The sequence below is a fragment of the Aythya ferina genome, assembly GCF_964211825.1.
Source record: "Aythya ferina genome assembly, chromosome: Z".
Taxonomy (NCBI): Eukaryota; Metazoa; Chordata; class Aves; order Anseriformes; family Anatidae; genus Aythya; species Aythya ferina.
In genome coordinates, this window is record NC_140299.1 from 153,269 (window position 1) to 171,005 (window position 17,737).

The 17,737-nt window shown below is 41.0% G+C and overlaps 1 protein-coding gene across 1 annotated transcript; it reads left to right on the top strand.

Annotated features, from left to right (window-relative positions):
• Positions 1 to 396: 396 nt before the first annotated feature.
• LOC311427195 (complexin-4) lies at positions 397 to 17,533 on the top strand (the record flags this gene model as incomplete). Its single annotated transcript, XM_084504358.1, has 3 exons — positions 397 to 563; positions 3,698 to 3,785; positions 17,290 to 17,533. The coding sequence occupies 3 exons, from the start codon at positions 397 to 399 to the stop codon at positions 17,515 to 17,517; spliced, it is 483 nt and encodes a 160-aa protein (XP_084360484.1). The 3' UTR covers positions 17,518 to 17,533.
• Positions 17,534 to 17,737: the final 204 nt, after the last annotated feature.

A 17,737-nucleotide genomic window follows, 5' to 3' on the forward strand; every position in this document is an offset into this window, starting at 1 on the left:
TCCTTGGAAAATTTTTTGGTCTTTGTGAGAGTTTTGAGATGGAAGATGTCAAAGGGATGTTGCACACAATAATTTTTATATATATATATACACACATATATATATATAATTAGCTTACGGTATTAATATAAAAAGTAGGTAGCTGCATCTAATGATTTTTTTTTTGAGTAATCTGAACCATCTGCCTCTAGATATTAAGGAGTTCACTCTTTAATCCAGATTATGGCTGACAAACTGGTGTTGGCATTCATGTTTCACTAGTGCTGTGCCCTTGAAGAGCCGCTGTGGCTGTAGAAACTCTCTTATGACTGTCAGTTTTGAAAACATTTTTTTGTTTGGCTTGGCTTTTTCTTGTAGCTTTTTTTTTTTTTTTTTTTTTTTTTTCTTGAGGAGAGGATGGCCTTCCTAATGAAAAGCATGTTGAGCAACCAGGTAAAGAATTTGGGACTTGGAGGTGGAGGGGAAGAAAACAAGGAAGAAAGCACTCCTTCCGACCCAGCAGCCGCTGCAGGAATGACCAGAGAGGAGTATGAGGAATATCAAAAGCAAGTGGTTGAGGAGAAGTGAGTACCTGATCCTTATTACCAGTATGGGGCTGATTCTTTGTGACTTTGTGCAGGTAAAAATAACCCAAGAAGAAGACAGACATTCCTAGGGTTAGGGCTTCAAACATATATATATATATATATTTTTAGCAGAAAAGTCTTTTTTGGAGAAGCTTTCCAAAAAAAAACTTCACCAACTGTAAATGATAAACTATTGTATTCCTCCTTCTCCCCCCTCATCCTACAACTCTTTCCTACACTCTCCTGCTCTCACCACAGCTTGATGTGTTGGATTAATTGGAGTTGCCTTATATATAACACTTTTTTCACATGTACAAAGGTGGTTATATTGTAGTAGTTGATTTTAAAATCCATATGATTTGCTCTCCTAGAACTCCATGTGTAGTACACTTTACATGTATAGTTCTTTCTTGGTCCATGTTTATCATGGCAGACACAGAAAAAGTAATGAGTGCTATGTAAAACAGCTAATATCTATCTAGACATAAGTTTTAAGATGGTTATTTCTTCTAGTTGCATTTTTAGTTACTTTTCCTAAAATCTACTTGAATAAAGCAGAACTTTTCAGATGATTAAATGTCATGAATGTAATTTTTTTTTCCTGTAGTTATAATCTTCACCCCTTGTTATGTTCCAATATCAAAACAGAAGTAAAATAAAGGACTTTTAGTGTAAGTCAAATCATGCATACTTTATAATTGCTTTCTTTATAAGAAAACAATTGACTTTTAAATCTCAGGTGCATCTGTTCTTCTAATGATCAATTACATAATGGTTGTGTAAATCCTTCACGTAAGATGATTATAGGTGAAAGGCTAATGACTGACGGAATTTGAGGTATCCTGGTCTGTATTTAGCAGCAGCTGTTTCTATCATAAAACCTTGAGTGGGTAATACTCACTTTTGAATAAAATGCAGAATGTTTTGCTATGTCTTTTTGTCACAGGATATTTGAAAGAGACAGAGTCAAACCAGGATTCCTGGAATGGGAAGAATGCAGGAAAAACTATTATTTGTATGAAGTTTTCAAGTGTGGCATGTCTGTTACATACAGAAATGTATTGAGGAGTCACTGCAGGAGCACTTCTGAAAGTACAATTTGGAACTACAGTAGGAACATCTGCAGTACTTTCAGAGAGAAGATGTGGCTGAGGATAGCACATGCTGTGTGGTTATGTAAATGTGTGTCAGAAATGTTCGGCACAGGCAGAACATCTGCTCAAGGGCTGTCTGGATTTTACCCAGCTTTCAGCTGTACAGAGTGGAGGTCAGGGATGTAAAGTGCCTTGCTGGAGTCATACTCAGGCACCTTGATACATGACTGTCCTGTCTTTTTTTGTTGTTGTTTGTTTTGTTGTTGTTGTTGTTGTTGTTGTTTTGTTTTGTTTTGTTTTGTTTTGTGACTAACCCACAAAAATTCAAGGACTGCTGTTTCTCAGCAAAGTGTGTGATATGCAGAGACAAACAGCTGGCTTGTGCCAGCAGTTTCCAGCATGGTTCTAGAGTTTGTCTCCAGCACCACAAGAGTTTAAAAGCAAGAGGGGGGGGGGGGCACCAGTTTGTGCTGTACATCAGCTCCTGGCTGTCATGCAACAACCCCTATATCTGTTTCCTGTAGCCACAAATCTTCACATTCCTGGGAATAACTAAATCCTCCAGAACAACAGGGTGTAAGATCAGGGCCCAGGCAACGGTGGAAGATTGCCAAGTCTTCCTGTGATGCCAGGACAAGTGAAAAGCTCAGATCTACCTAAATAGAAAATCCCCTCCTTCCCCCGAGCCTCACAGAGCACCCAAAGGGATCTGTAACATCGCAGGGAGCACTACCCTGTGGGAACATATCCCAACACCAGCCTGGGCCAGTAAGGGCTCCTGTGGAGAAGGAATGGGCAGGAGAAGAGGAAGGTTGAGAAAGAAGGCAAAAATGTGCAGGAAGTGCAAAAAAAAAAAACCTTTTCCCAATCATCCCATCTATTACTGGATGAAAGAAGTTTAAGATGGCTTGCAGTTGATGTGAACTAGTTCTTTTAAAAAATGAGAGAGAGGAAGAGTGATGCAAAAACTCTTTTGTGGAAGCAGAGGAAAGGTAATATTTCATTCCAACGTGACAAATTTTCAACATGATAAAATATCTATACTGGAACAAAACAATTTTGCCTGAGAATTTCTATGAAGCTTCTTCTGAAAAAAACAAAAAACAAAAAAAAAAAAAAAAACAAAAAACAAAAAACAAAAAAAAAAAAAAAAGAAAAAGAAAAAAAAAGAAAAAAAAAACTGGGAAGGTGAATGATATCAAATATTACCAGAAATCATCTTTGACAACACACATTTTGAAATAAATATCTAAGTAATCTAACAAAGAATTTTTATGAAGAATCTTTGAATTGAATTAAAGCATTTTATAAAATCACAGGCAAAAGAAGCACTTTTCCACAGAGAGAAGCTGTGGAATTAGTTGTTATAGGATGCTCTGGAGCAATAAATGATTAAGAAAAGACTGGGAAAATTTACAGATGACAAAAGCCATCCAAAGCTATTGAAGATGATGTAGGGCCAATTTCCAGCTCCAGCAGTCCCTAAACTAATGAATTTAGGAAGCTGGACGGTTATGATACAGGATGCCTATCCTGCTCTTAAATTCTGTCTTTGTCTGCCACTGTCCACTGTTGTAGACAGGACTCTAGGATAGGTGAACTTTTTGGTCTGACCTAGAAAAAACACTCTACCATGGGTTTCCAAGCTAGAAGAATGTCCTGCTTGCAGAACAGGAACATTGCCATCACTGTAAGTGCACCTGGTCGGATAAACAAGGAACAAGCATAAATTTTCTGCTTTGTGTATTAGAATTGCTACAGTGAGCAATAACAGCCTGTACTGACACAAACTCCAGACAAGCAGTATTTCATTCTTCATAGTACTTAAGAGAGGTGCACTGAGAGCAAGCTTGGGATTCAGGAATTTGAGCCCCTGAGCATCACTTTGTTGTTATCACTCTTTTTGTGCCTGTGAGCAAGTTACATGACTTCAGGAATAACTTCTGCCATTGTAACAGACAGTATTTCATCAGTATCTTGAAGAAACTTTTTTTTTTTCCTTTTTTATTTTTTTTTATTATCCTTTCTGATTTCCAGGATGGAAAGAGATGCAGCCTTTGCACAGAAAAAGGCAGAGAGAGCCTGTCTGAGGGTTCATCTGAGAGAAAAGTACAGACTCCCTAAGGTAAGCCTGTAGTTTGTGACTTCACCTACCTCAGTGGCTGTTTTTAGAGCAGACAGCGCCCGTGCAGAACTCCGAAAGCAGCCAACTGCCTTCGTTAGCAAGATCCTTGCTGCAGCTCAGTACAGAAGCCAAGGTGGCCACAGCTATGGATTTTCCTAGTGGCTGCTGGTTTTAGACCCCTTTTTTCCTGCTCAGTAGATGAATTAAATGGAAAGATTCTTGTAGTAATCTCTGTAATGTCAGATCTGAAATAGGAGACCGGGCAAGCTGGACATCTGGTCTGACTGAGCCTTGCAGCTAGTACATATGTTCTTAAATCAGCAACATACACCAGTTAAATAAAAAAAATATATAATAATAAACCAGAAAGTAAATAAGCAAAACTACTGAAAACTCTTCTACAAGCTGTACACTCGAACTCTCCAAACTTCTGAGTGCTCATTTGTATTATCGTCTTTCAAGTAGGGCAAACAGTCCATTCTTTTTTTCTTTAGTGCTGCTTTTCCTTATTGCTGCCTTATTTTGCAAAGTATTCCCAGAAAACAAAACAAAACAAAACAAATATATAGAGATAGATATCAGAAGCTGCAAACAACTGAAATCTGGAGGTTTGTTAAAAGCAGGAAGCAGCCGTGATAACTTCTGGGTCGTGGCAGAAAGCCCAGGTGGCAATTTAGGTTGCGAACAGTCAGTCAGTCTCTTCTGTGGGAGTGAATCAGAGGAATTTTCTCCACTCAGGGTTGTCAGAGGAGGTTGTTACACCATGCACAGTACTCCAGGGCCACGGGGTATTTACCCAAGAGTTGTAAAGGACTTTCAGATTATGAATGGCCACACTTACCGAGGTACTCTGTCTGCCATTGAATCTCAGAAGGTGGCAAATGTGAACATGTTTTCAAAAAAAAAAAAAAAAAGGCTCCATAAGATATAGATGGGAAAATAAATCAGTAACTGAGTTATTTAAAGGAAATGTGGGGAAAACGGGGAAAACTACCAAAGATAGCTAACAGATATATGGACAAAAATCATGTGATGGGAAGAAGAGTAAAAAGACCTTTGTATCAGACAGCCCAACCTTTCAAATTGATCACCATGCTCTGATGAGATGACTAATTATAAAGGTGAAAATGATTAGTTTTAGATTAAAAAAAATATATATATACACCTTTGGTCAAATTCCTTCCCCAGAGGCTCTTTGAAAAAAACAAACTGTGGTGGAACAGGAAGGAAGGTCCATGAAGTACTAAATATTCAAAAGCTAGGAGAAAAAGGACAGTAATGATGAGTCCTCACAATGGAGAGGGTAAGCAATAAGATTTTGCGAAAAATCTGAGCTGTTTAACATATTCAGTAATTAGCTGGGGGAGTTCAATGTACAGAAGCGTTAAGGGTGTTGAAATTAAAACTTGCTTAAGCAGTTACAGGAAACGATAATGATAGTGAGTGAATGGGCAGTGAAACGCTGCATGAGGTGCACTGCAAGAGTAGTGAAAGAAGAAGAAAAACCCGCCCTATCTCTGTGTGTTATGGATGGGTGGTTTCAAATGAACTGCTACCAGTCAAGAAAGAGATCTCAAAGTCATTGCAAATGAGTCACAGAAAACATCAGAGGAGTCCTCACTGGTGTCCAAGGGAAAATAGAAATTTCAAGAATCATTAGGAAAGGGATAGACACCAAAATCAGAAAACATTATTAGGTTACATTAGCAGTCTTTAACAATTTGAAACTGGAATGCAGTTTTAATCACTCTGTCTCAAAATGATAGGAGAACAACAAAAGCAATCTGCAGTTTCGAATGGCCTTGGCACAAGCATCGGTTAAACGTGCCTGTGAGGGGATGCAATGGAGATGTGTCAATTCGTGACCACTGTAAAGGAAGTAAATAGAGAACAATAATACACTATTTCTAAACAGCAGATGAAATCAAAAGTATTCCACAGAAAGTTTCAATCACTAGTGGAAGCCTGAGTGCTGATGTTAGGTTAGATACCTGTATTCTTACAGTTGTTCATAGTTGTTAGATTAGATGAATCCCATCCCTGTGCCCTAAGCTCTGACTTTTGTTGTCTAAATTCCTTTGAATATACAGTGAAAATATGAAATACCCCCCCCCCGTTGTTTTTTTTTTTTTTTTTTTTTTTTTTTTCCCCAAAGGACAAGGAACATAGTTTTCCAATTCATGCAATATCTCCCTGTCATCCTGAAGCATTTAATGGTGCTCTACTCAAACATCTGTAAAGTTGAAGTTACATTTAGTTCCCATTCATTTTGAAGATGTAACTGAAGACTCATGTGTGCAAATTACTACCATGCACTTAGGGACTCCCTAAAATTTGAGACTGTTCTCTGGGCCACAGAATTGAAAGCCTATGAGTTAGTTCAACCAAGTGTTTTTTGGCATGTGGGTGTTGTCCATTAGTTATGCTTTTCCATTTTATCCAGAGTACGCTGCACTGTTTGCTCCAACACAGAGAAAATAACTCGGGATTCTGTGCTTTGAAAGATTGTTTTTATGTTTATTTCATAGGCTTCTTCAACAGGCAGGAAAGCAGTAGTATGGAACAGTGTTTGCTCAGAACTGCTACTGCCAAGAAATGTTAGTGTTTTTGAAAATTTAATTTATATCCCCCAAGGAAGCATTTTCTTCTTAGCAGTTTTGGAGCTTGCTTATATTACTGCTACTTGCCTGCCAGCTCCGAGTCGTTACTGTTTATTTTCTGGTCAGTATTTCTCATTGTTTTTCTGGTTAATTAAAATGGAGGAAGGTGAAGAATCCATCATATGTACACTTAGCTGCTAAAAAAATTAGCACTTGATGCAATACAGCCACTCAGGGACTCTGTCATCAATGGAAAGAAATGAGCACGAAACCTCATCTAGCCAAACCTCCAGATAGGTGTTTAAGGTGGAGTTGGCTCACCTCCCAGTGATGCATGCCTCCCACAGAAGGGGTCACATTGCTACGTTAGACTAGCTGAAGTTAGGCGAGAAGCATTCCACCCCTAATCCATAAAACACTGGTTCTTATACTCTGCTTTAGCTGGAATTAGCAGAACAATCCCATCTTTCACTCTATGCTCACAAACTTGAGCTTGAATCTGAATTTTGTGAGACGCTGGGGTGTCCCAAATTTCTGGGTTCATTGCCAGCTTGGTTTTAAGAGGAGAGATCAGGTTGTGATCTCAAGTCTTACTGACAGGACAGTGAAGAGCAGAAGATTTGAATGGCTTTGCAACTTTTTGCCTTGTTTATCAGGCACTGTCGAGCACTGCAGTGAGGAAATAAATGCACCAAAAGGCATCGATGTCTCCTGGAGAACAAGGAAGTTTGTCTTTGCTTGAATCAATGCTGTCTTAAGCAGTGTTATAAATAGTTCCCAGAGACTGTGTAGTTTGGACTCTTACAAGGAGGGAGAAGAATATTTGTGTCTTGAGCTTACTGAATTTCTCTACTATGCACATGCATAACATGTATTCATTCTATGCTCTGGTTTCTCATCTATGGTTCAGCCTAGCAAGCACTGCGGCTCTGCATGAGGTGCCCATGACACAGCTTCTCCAGCTGCTGTTGTTGGCCTGGCAGATTTACTGGGTGAAGGGGGGAAGCTCAGGAAGCACTCCCTTCCCTGGGTTCGTCCTGACACAAACAGCAGCGGCTGCACTCCTGCAGCCTGCTGCCCTGCAGGCAGCCTTCCCTCTGCTGACCCCAGGCTGCGCCTCTCCCTGGGCTCGGGCCTGTGCAGTGGCACTGAGTAAAGGTCACTTCTGGAAGGGCTTTGCAGACTCAAGTTTGTGTAGCCTCCTTATTCCCCTATTGTTAAAAAGTCATGTGAGTTGTCCCAGGAATTACTGAGCCTGAGCTCTAGTGGTTTATATGCTATTAAACTGCTCTTAGCCTGGTTACTCTTTCAATGCTTGCAAAGGATTTCTTAAGAGATTTATTCTTCCAGCTTCCTTAAGATGTGCTTCAGGTACAGTTATGTGAAATACAACTTCAGTGACTTACTGAAATTTTGTCATTTGAGCAAACGCTTCCTGAAAATGCCTCCTGGCTGTTGCCTGGATTTCCTTTTTTGCTTTTACCTTCACAAATATTGTTACGACCTTGTGATCTGTGTGGTCTCTGTGTTGTTTTTTTTTTTTTTTTTTTTTTTTTTTTTTTTTTTTTTGTTTGTTTGTTTGTTTTGTTTTTGTTTTTTTGTTTTTTGCCTCTCCTGCAGTCAGCAGATTTTGGAGCTTGCTGGTCCATCAGTCACATGAAGATATGGATTTCTCTGTGTTTTGGTGGCCCTTGTCATGTCACTCAGCTTCCAAATGGGATGAACTCAGTTGTGTTTAACTAAAGTCCTATGTTCTTGCTCTGTGATGCATAACTGCAAAGGTATTCAGGTGATAAACTCCAAGGAATTTCAAGAAAATTAAGAACCCATATTCTTCATTGATTTTGAGCCCAGGTAGATAGAATTTTTCTTATTATACCAGTGTAATTACAATATTCTAGCAGTAAGTAGCCCACATTTTCCAGCCCTTTCTGTTCTGGGATGAGATATTTAATTGGGATGATGGCCCTGGTCAAGGTTGAGAACTACCCATGAAAATTCTCCGTTTCTATATTAATTAAGCAGTAGCAATGGGATTAATTATGAACAGGAAGTCCAACACACTCAAAATATTCTCCACTAATAAACTATTAATACCCCAGGGTATTTCATTTGTGATTGCTCAGGGTTGCCATCACAGAGGTCACGTAACAGCAGGGAACACTGAGTCACCCCAAGGCTAGTGGTGACCCAACTTAAAGAAAAGCTGAAAGAAAAACCTTCCCAGGAGCTGCCGAGTCCTGCAATTTTAACTTTGTCAAAGCAGAAGCATTGCAAAGTGCTTGTGCAAGGCTGAAGCTTCAATAATGTCTTCTGATGTCTACCAGAGGAAAGTGTTTTACTGAAGTGAGGAAGAAAAATGCAAGGTTGCATGGCTACAGACCTAGAGCACTGTGTTCAGCACTGGGGTCCCCAGCACATGGATGTATTCGAGTGAGTCAGAGGAGGCCACAAAGATGATCAAGGACTGGAGCCCCTCTCCTATGCAGACAGGCCAAGAGAGTTGGGGTCGTTCAGCCTGGAGAAGAGAAGCCTCCGGGGAGACCTTACAGTGGCCTTCCAGTACTTAAAGGGGGCCACAGGGAAGTTGGGGAGGGACTCCTTGTCAGGGGTGTAGGGATAGGACAAGGGGGAATGGCTTTAAACTGAAAGAGGGGAGATTTAGATTAGATATAAGCAGTCCTTACTGCAGTTTTGGCCTCAGCTTGCTAGCCCCTCAGACACATTACCTGGCCTGATCCCTGTACTGGGATCAAAGTCAAATGTAACTGAGTAATTTTAAAAACTATCCTAGAGTGTGTAAGGAATAAAATTAAATAGGTATGTGTTTTCTGTGGAAAGCACAACTAAATACTAAAACGTTTGCAACCATCTCTGATGTACTGTTTAAAGAATTACCTACTAAAACATCAGAAATGCCAGAACTAAAGGATTTAGCAGTGAAACAATTACAAATTAGGAAACAAATCAGGAAACCTAGGCTCAGAAAGTGATTATATAATGTAAACACCAGTTATAAATAATGTATTTCTTCTATGAGGTGGTAGATGCTGTGTCTAACCCTGAGCTGTCGAAGGCCCTCTAGTGCCATTTTCATAAAACTACATCACTCTTATGTGAAATCACAATTATTTGCTTGAACCTAAAGGCAAACTTTGCAATTTGGTTGAAAAATGAATGAATCTTGTGACTTAGATAAAATCACACCATTTGTATTTAACCAGTCTGGCAGGCCTCATTCATAATCTGAGGTGAAAAATATTTTTTTTTCTCTAGCTTTTAAAAACTTGTCTTTTTGCAACCAAAACCAACCAACCAACCAACCAAACAAACAAAAAACAAACAAACGATTAAAAAAAAAAATCAGGGGAAAATATTCTGTGGAGAAAGCCTCGCCTAAGCTACTTCCACTCACCCTTCCCTCCAAATGTATAAATGTTGAACAAAGCTTTCATACGTAAATTTACAATGAATACAGTATTACATAAAAACTCATTTCAGATCAACAAACTCTCTGTAAGGGCATTGGGCTTTTAAAATTACCTGAAGACATTTTGTCATTTTCAAAAATGGAGGACTTCTGCCACGCCTATTGCTTCTCATATAAGTGACCCCTTTAAATCAAAGTATGATTGGCCTTCTGCAGGTTGCTCCCAAGGCCACACGCTTACTTGTACTTGTACTTGTACTTACACTTTACTCTTTTTCACTGCCCAGAGGTCTTGGTATTATGGCTGAGTGTCCCTTTAAATAGACATACATGTCTGCACTGTGTAGTCTGATGTTTCCAGCAGGTACCAGACCTGCGTACCTCCTACAGACTGCACAGACCGTCTGCAGGCCATCGGACCAGCCTGGGCTGAGCCAAAGCCACTGAGCGCCTCAGCTCAGTCGTGCAGTCCTGATGAGGCAGTCAGACAGACAGACAGACTGTGCATGCTGCCTGCACACAGCACAGGGCCCGAGGAACGTGCAGGATACATGCTGTGTGAATAAAGCTGATTTTTTGTTTCTGCAGGGAATGTGCTAGGGAGCAGTAGGCAGCTGCTCACAGCTATAGCCTGGCGTCGGAAAGTCTAGCCAAACATAACTCATCTTCAGAGTCCCTCTGAACAGAATGTCCAGCCAGAAGAGAAAGAGATATGCCTGGAGAAATGTGCATATATGTTAGCTCTGTGCATGACCAGTGTCATACATGGGATATAAGGAGCATCCTCCATGCTATTCTGTATTAATCAGCTGCAATATACCATTTGTTCTGGGCTGCAGGTACTCAGCAGAATGACAAGAACAGAAAGAGGAAAAAAATATCCTGGGGGTGAGTTTAATTACTGAAAGATTAATTATGCAAAACAGGGAAGTACAAGATTTTAAGTGGTTGATTGGATTGTTGGCCTAAATCTCTAGACATTAGTCTAGATAGTGGACATGTAGTAAAATCACACTAGATCATTTGTTATGCTTTGTTTTCCTTTTTGGAAGCATGTGCTGAGACAGCTACTGAACAGCTTTTCCCCACATCCTCTTCACACTCCGTAAGGCCCTAAAAAATGCTTCTTTCAAAGGCTTAAGCATAACCACATACCCAGCTCTCGCATAAAAGCCAGCGGAGCAAGGTGTCTGTGGTTTTGGAAGTCTCCCATCTGCAGTGCTCTCTCCAGTTCTGGGAGGGTGATAAGGTCTCTGCAGCTGCCCCTGGCTGACCTCCTACCAGTGCGCTGCTGCCTCATCATGCCCAGGGCATGCAGCAGTGGCCTGCCCCGTCTCCAGCAGGATTTGTCTGTGGTACACACTAAGCATAGCTTCAGTAACAAGAGGACCTGCCTCTCAGGTAGGACAGGAGCTCTAAGCCAGCAAAGAATTTATTAAGCATATACTTTGCTTCTCTGATTTTCAGTGGTTTCAAGTAATTTAGCAGGACATGCTTTTCTTTTCAATTTTTTTTTTCTACTTATAGAAAATACTTCTACATTTATTGCATGAAGGTCTCCTTTCTTTTCACCACCATTTATGAAAACAGGAAAAAAAAAGAAAGATATTATTACATACATAGCGTATGTCCCTGAAAAAAAAATAATAAATCAATTCTATGACACAAAATTATGCCAGCAAAATGCTCTCAGACTTGTGATAACGTAGACCAGCTACATTAGTTATTCTGAAAATTGCAAGTCACATCAGGTAGCGCATTAAGGGATAGAAACTCTGAATATTGCCAGTATCATTCACTAGCACACATTGCAAATGAAAGCATGAAACTCAGAACTAAGCAGGGCCCCCTTTTCAGTTCAAAATCTAAAACTCCATGCTATCTGGGACACATTTATAAGAGAAAGCAGTCCCTTAATGAACCTAATCCTATTAACAGAATTGTCAACTTAGGTTTGTCATCAGAAAGATGTTTTTAGCCGTGAGACATTTAGTCTGTGGACAACTTTTGCCTCTGCAGAGTACTCAGTGCATCACCTCCATACAAAACAAAGTGCATTTTTACCACTTGTTTGAACATCCATTTTGAACATTCATGCCAGCTGATTTCATTCCACTTGCTTTCTTGTAAACTGCTTTCTACACACACAGCAGGGCAGGGTCACCTTAGCATAAATCTGGTATCCAAGATAGGGTGAAAAGAGATGTTCCACCATATGCTATGTTTTGCAAGCTAGTGATTTGATCTCATCTAGTTTAGTTTTGTTTAGAGGAAGGCTTTCATCTAAAATACTAGTAGTGTGGGACTAGACTGGGCAACTCCACTAACTATGGAACTTGAGAAACTTCATTTCCAGAATCAGGAAAGATTCAGTAATTACAAGTAAGTGCAATAGAGAAGATCAGGCAAGAAAAGAAGATGGTCCTGGTGAGTTTGTGTTTGTGGGAACACAAATTACTTTCAGCATCCTTGTATTTGAAATTTGGAAATCGCACTATCCCCTCTGTGTTTTTCCTGAAGAGCTGTGTTTATGGTCAGAGGAGTGTCATCCAAAAATGTATATGCTAAAACCTCGCTAATGCATAGTGATGCAAGTAATAATGTGTGTTTAAACAAACAAACAAACAAACAAACAAACAAAAAACAAACAAACAACGAACCAACCAACCAAAAAACACTACCCAACAAAAAACCCTTTTATTCACTTCTTGCCTTCTACTTCATCCTGCCCGGTGCCCCTACCTGTGGTCCCAGCATGGCCATGGACATGGCACAGGAGAGGCTCGCGGGGAGAGGCCAGGTCAGCACCATGATGCTGCATCGCTCGTGGCGGCTCTTGCTTGCAGGTCAAGTTGTCGGTGAGCTCTGGTTCTGTACACAGCTGGTGCACTGCAGGGGACAAGAGACAGGATCAGGTCTGGGTTCTCCTATCTACGGGACTCTGTGTATAGGCACAGGTAAATTTTATGGCAGGAAGATAACCAAAAGGAAAATTACGTGTCGCTTAGTGATGCTGGAAAACAGTTTGGCTCCACTGGGGATTAGTCAGTAAGCTTTCATCACTTTTTCTTACAGACTTGGTAAAAATAGATAGCCTGTTTTCTGCTTACAGCTGCCTGCCACATTTGTACAGAGAACTCAGAGCTGGATTGCTCCTGTAACAAAATGGATCTGGCTGAGTCTGATCCATTGACCTGCATTACTGCACCAGGTGCATAATCGGGGTCAAAGAACACTCCCAGGCACTCAGGCTCCAGCATCTGTGCTGCTGAATTGTCAGAATAGTGTCTGTCCCAGTTTTGGCCTGGGCACTCTCCCAGGCAGTTCCCAGGGCTGGTTTGGGAGCTGGGACAGGCATTCCCAACAGGGAGTTAGATGGGACCACCCTGTTTTGTAGGGCAAAAAAGCTCAATAGCATAGCCGTGGGTTGTTGCAGGCCAGCTGGCCTTGGGGCAAGAGACCACCACGAGGTATATTTAATTTGCTAGGAATAGATGTTGTTTCTGTGTTCTCAGAGACCCTAAAAGGGTGGCTGAGCACTTGCAGAGACATGGAGACTATGGGGATAGGAGAGCTAATTCACGAGGAGACAGACGATCCAGCCTGCTGTAGGTTTACTAAGGGAAGGGGGGCTTTCTGTGTGGCTTTGTCAGAGACCCCCTAACCTGTCCTATCCACTAGCACTGCCTATCTGGATGCTGTCTGTGGTCCAAGATGGGTGTATTCTGATGCAGGGTAGTGCCTCCATCACTACTGGAGCCGTACCTGGCTTTGAGCAAGGTACAGTCCCCACCTGTGTGCATGTTGGGGCAGCAGGGAGCTGCAGACCCTGCTTGCACTCTGATCCCAAGCTGCTGCCTGCAACTAACAGACATAATTGTGCATTTCCAGCACTGCATTCCTGCTCTGGGCTTCTGAAAGTGTGTGCTTGGAGCTGCATGCTCACTGTGTACGCAGATGCTTGCAGCAGCATTTACCTGACTTTAAGAACATTCTTTGGGAAAACTGTCTCATCTCTTCTTGTGAGAAAGCAAAGCTTGTTTCCACCAGGCTTAAAAACAAACAACAACAACAAAACAACCTCCCTCCCCCCCCCAACACTGGGTAAAATCAGGTATTTAAGGTAACATTTCCATTTAAACAACAAAGGAACAGAACCAGATCTGACAACTTTTAGAAGAAAAAAGAAGAGGCAATGTGTATCTTGCTGGCTTCTTTGCTTGCTGTTGAGCAATGCTCCTGTGTTGGAGCTCGTATTGACTCTACTCAAGGCCAGGCTATATATCAAGAGGATAAAAGCAGGTGGAATTTCAGTGACTTTGACAGAATTTTGCTGCTTTCAACCACATCTGGATACATTCATCTTTGGTCAGAGATCACTTTGAAACCCCAAACTGTGCCATGCATCACATCTCAGACTTCAGCAGGACAGGGGACATTGCTGCAAAAACATGCCAAACAGTAATTCAACTTGCCAACATTGCCTTCATGTGCATTATATGGCCATTTCTCCACAAAATATATGCTAGCATGCAGTGATGATAAATTATAAGTAGTTCTAAAGGAAAGAAAACGTGTCATCGGCTGCTTAGGAAGACTTCTTCAATAAGTAGCCCAGTATCTTTTTATCATCCTGTACTGTGATGTGGGAGAATTTCAGAAGGAAAACTCCTCTGATAGCTATTGCTTGTGGATTAAAAGCTTAAACTGTTGCTCCTGCTACACAATCAATAAAGAACACTTCTGCTGATTGGGATATTGTTACTAGCTCCCACAGATTTGATGGCAGCAAACCATATTCAACAGGGTCAAGAGATCTCCTTACTCATTTTAGCTACATGATTGAGTAGCATCAATCATGATAAACCTCTCTGTATTTTTCAGAAGAAATGGGGGAAATCAGATTAACGGGAAGTATAGTTATTACAAGCATAATGCTGTGCAAGTAAATGTAACAGTAAATAGTGGCTATGCAGTCAAGCATACCAGCCTGCTTGTTCTTGCAAAAGCCTGAAACTACACAGCCATTGCTCATATACATCCTTCCATTCACCCTTGCATTCATTCATTCATGCAAACCCAAGACCCCTCTCACTCTCAAAAACACCTCCTGCTGACAGCATTGCTACTTATTCATATCAGGCCTTTGCTGCTGTCATGCTTCATTTTGGAGATGTAATGAAGCATTAATGCTTATCTTTGATGTGTGAACTGTGTCAAAATATCCTGTTCTTCTGTGCTCAGGATCCATCAGAATCCACAACAAAATGTGAACAAAATCGCCATTGTTTGAAAAATTGACATAGCCCCACTGATAGAGTGTTTCAACAGGCGGGCAGGAAGCAAGTGTGCCTAGTGCCTACTGCATCTCAGCCCTTTTAATTGCTTAACCAGTTCCTTCTCTTGTCTCTTTTTGCTTTCTCAGATGTGCACCAAACCTCCATCCTTGCTTTTGTTAAGTCCTCCTATTATCCCACTTACCAGCACTACAGCGTTGCTCTGATTATGTGCCAGGCATCCCTTGCTCTTCGTCATGACTTGGAGTGCCAACCAAAGGCCTAGATAAGATTTAGACATGGTCTGGTGAAGATGGAGACCTTTTTTCCAGTAATTCTAAGTTTTCTTACACTGTGTGACCTTTGTATTGTGTGAAGTTCTAAGTAGAAGATACTTCATATTAAACACTCAAACTGGGCAGGCTCCTTCTACAGTTCACTGAAAACCCAGAAAGACCTCAGTTGTGTCAGAAATCCTATTTGCATTAATGCAGCTTTCTTCATGCCCCTCTGCCAATGCAAAGGGTCTTAAAAGGGGAAGGTCATTTACTGTCCCTTCCCATTGCTAGAACAGCGAGCTGCTACAGGGACTTGGCATTGGCATGGCCAAGACGGGAACTGCAGGGCCTGTGTCAAACCTTGCTGAAACCAGTTTTTGATAATCACCAGATCTCATCTCTCCCTTACTCTCTCTCGATTGCAACTGCTGCAGGCCATTTTCCAGTCTATTCTCCTGAGCATGTCTAGGTATTAAAATGGCAGGTATCCCGATGAAATGCTCTCTGTTTTAATATAAAATTTTGTACAGTTTGAGCATTATCGTTTTTTGTTTTTTGTTTTTTGTTTTTTTTTTTTTTAATTATTGTTATTTAATTGCTGCCTAACAGAAAGTATATGGAACACAAAAGTAATAGCAACCTTCCAGGTTGAAACTGCAGAACAGGAGTAGAAAAGAAGTTTCACAACTAGTGTGACTTCAGTGAAACTGAAGTATTGAACAAAGTGCTGCTGATATACTTGTGGGTTTGTGGTAGACCTTAGCAGAGTGAGTTTTTTGCAGACCTCGTTGCATACATGTGTATAGAGCACCTGATTTGGGAGGGGCGGGGAGGGGGGCTGCTGTTCGTTATGTAACTGTAGGCGATAGTTAGGCATTGCATGATAGTGGTCGATAATTCAGTGCTGGGGCAGAAGAATCTATTCATGACAGCCCTGTTGCTACAACATGTTTCAATGCAAATATCTAAACGGTGAATTTACTTGCTGATCCATTCCCTAATACAAAAGGTAGAAAGCAGTAAAGCTGATCAAATAAAGCCCTGTGGCTATTAGGCTTGCATTATAAATAGGACCTATTTTTACTTTAAGCAAAATATATGTCATTTAGCAGCTCAGATTCACACTGTTTTTAACTGCCATTTATTTTACCTTCCCAGCTGTAATGAAAACAAAAAAGTAGTCTATCAGGCAAATGCCATACTTATTTTCATATAATGAAACGGATGGAGGATTAACAGCAATCTGTCAATAGCCTGAAAAGAAATGGCAGAAAAAGTGAGTTTGCTTTCTATATTAGGTCAGAGGAGCTAACACCTACCATGATATTCCAGTGGCCAGTTTCTAGGAAGTTGACCTCCGTCACTCAGCACCTGCATATATCTGACTCCGGGGCAGCTTCCAGCAGGCCACTGGAATACCAGTGGTTTTCTTCCTGATCTTGGCTTGGGTTCTACAAACTGACACACCGCCTACTTTTACCTGAAAGCATTACAGATTCACAGCTACAGCTATCCTGGCATGCACATGGAGCACAAAGTAGCCTCTTATTTAAAAGTGTAGTATCTTAATTTGCCTGTATACATACATACATACATATATATAAGAAAAATTGCAAAACCCAAAGCATCCAGTCCTGAAGGGAAGGGTAATCAAGATGCAGCACAAAACTTGTGCATGCTGGCAGCAGAGCCTGGGCTGTTCACCTTCCTTCTCAAGGAGGTAACTGCAGTGGGACAGCCGCATGCCTCATGGAAAGACTAGCCTAGTGGTGAGCACCCTAACAAGGTGTGCCAGGTACTGCTGCCCTGTGGGCAGGACCCACACCAACCAAACCAAACAAACGAACAAAAAAGAGGCTCTTTAGGTCCTGGGGAAGCAGAAATACTCTCATGTACTGCTTTTATTTTGTTTTGTATCAGAGTGAATTGGATGAGAATCAAATACAGATGGCTGGAGATGATGTGGGTTTGCCAGAAGACCTTCAGAAGATGGTGGCAGAAGATCAGGTAGAAGAAGAGGACAAGGACTCTATCCTGGGACAGTTGCAGAATATTCAGAATATGGACATGGATGCGATCAAAGAAAAGGCACAAGCCACCTTCACTGAAATGAAACAGGCTGCTGAGCAGAAGTGTTCTGTGATGTAGAAGAGGCACTGCTATCCCAGGGCTGTGAATTCAACCTTGTCTCATGGGAGTGGGGGGTGAGGGCAGGCAGAAGAATGCACTTAGCTCTATAGCAGTAAATGTAAATATAAAAGAGAGGGAGAGAGACTTTAAAACCTCCAGGGGGTCAAAAAATTAAGTGCTGTGACTCGCTTAGTGCAAAGTTAGAAATGATCCTAATTTTTTAACATGACATTTTTCC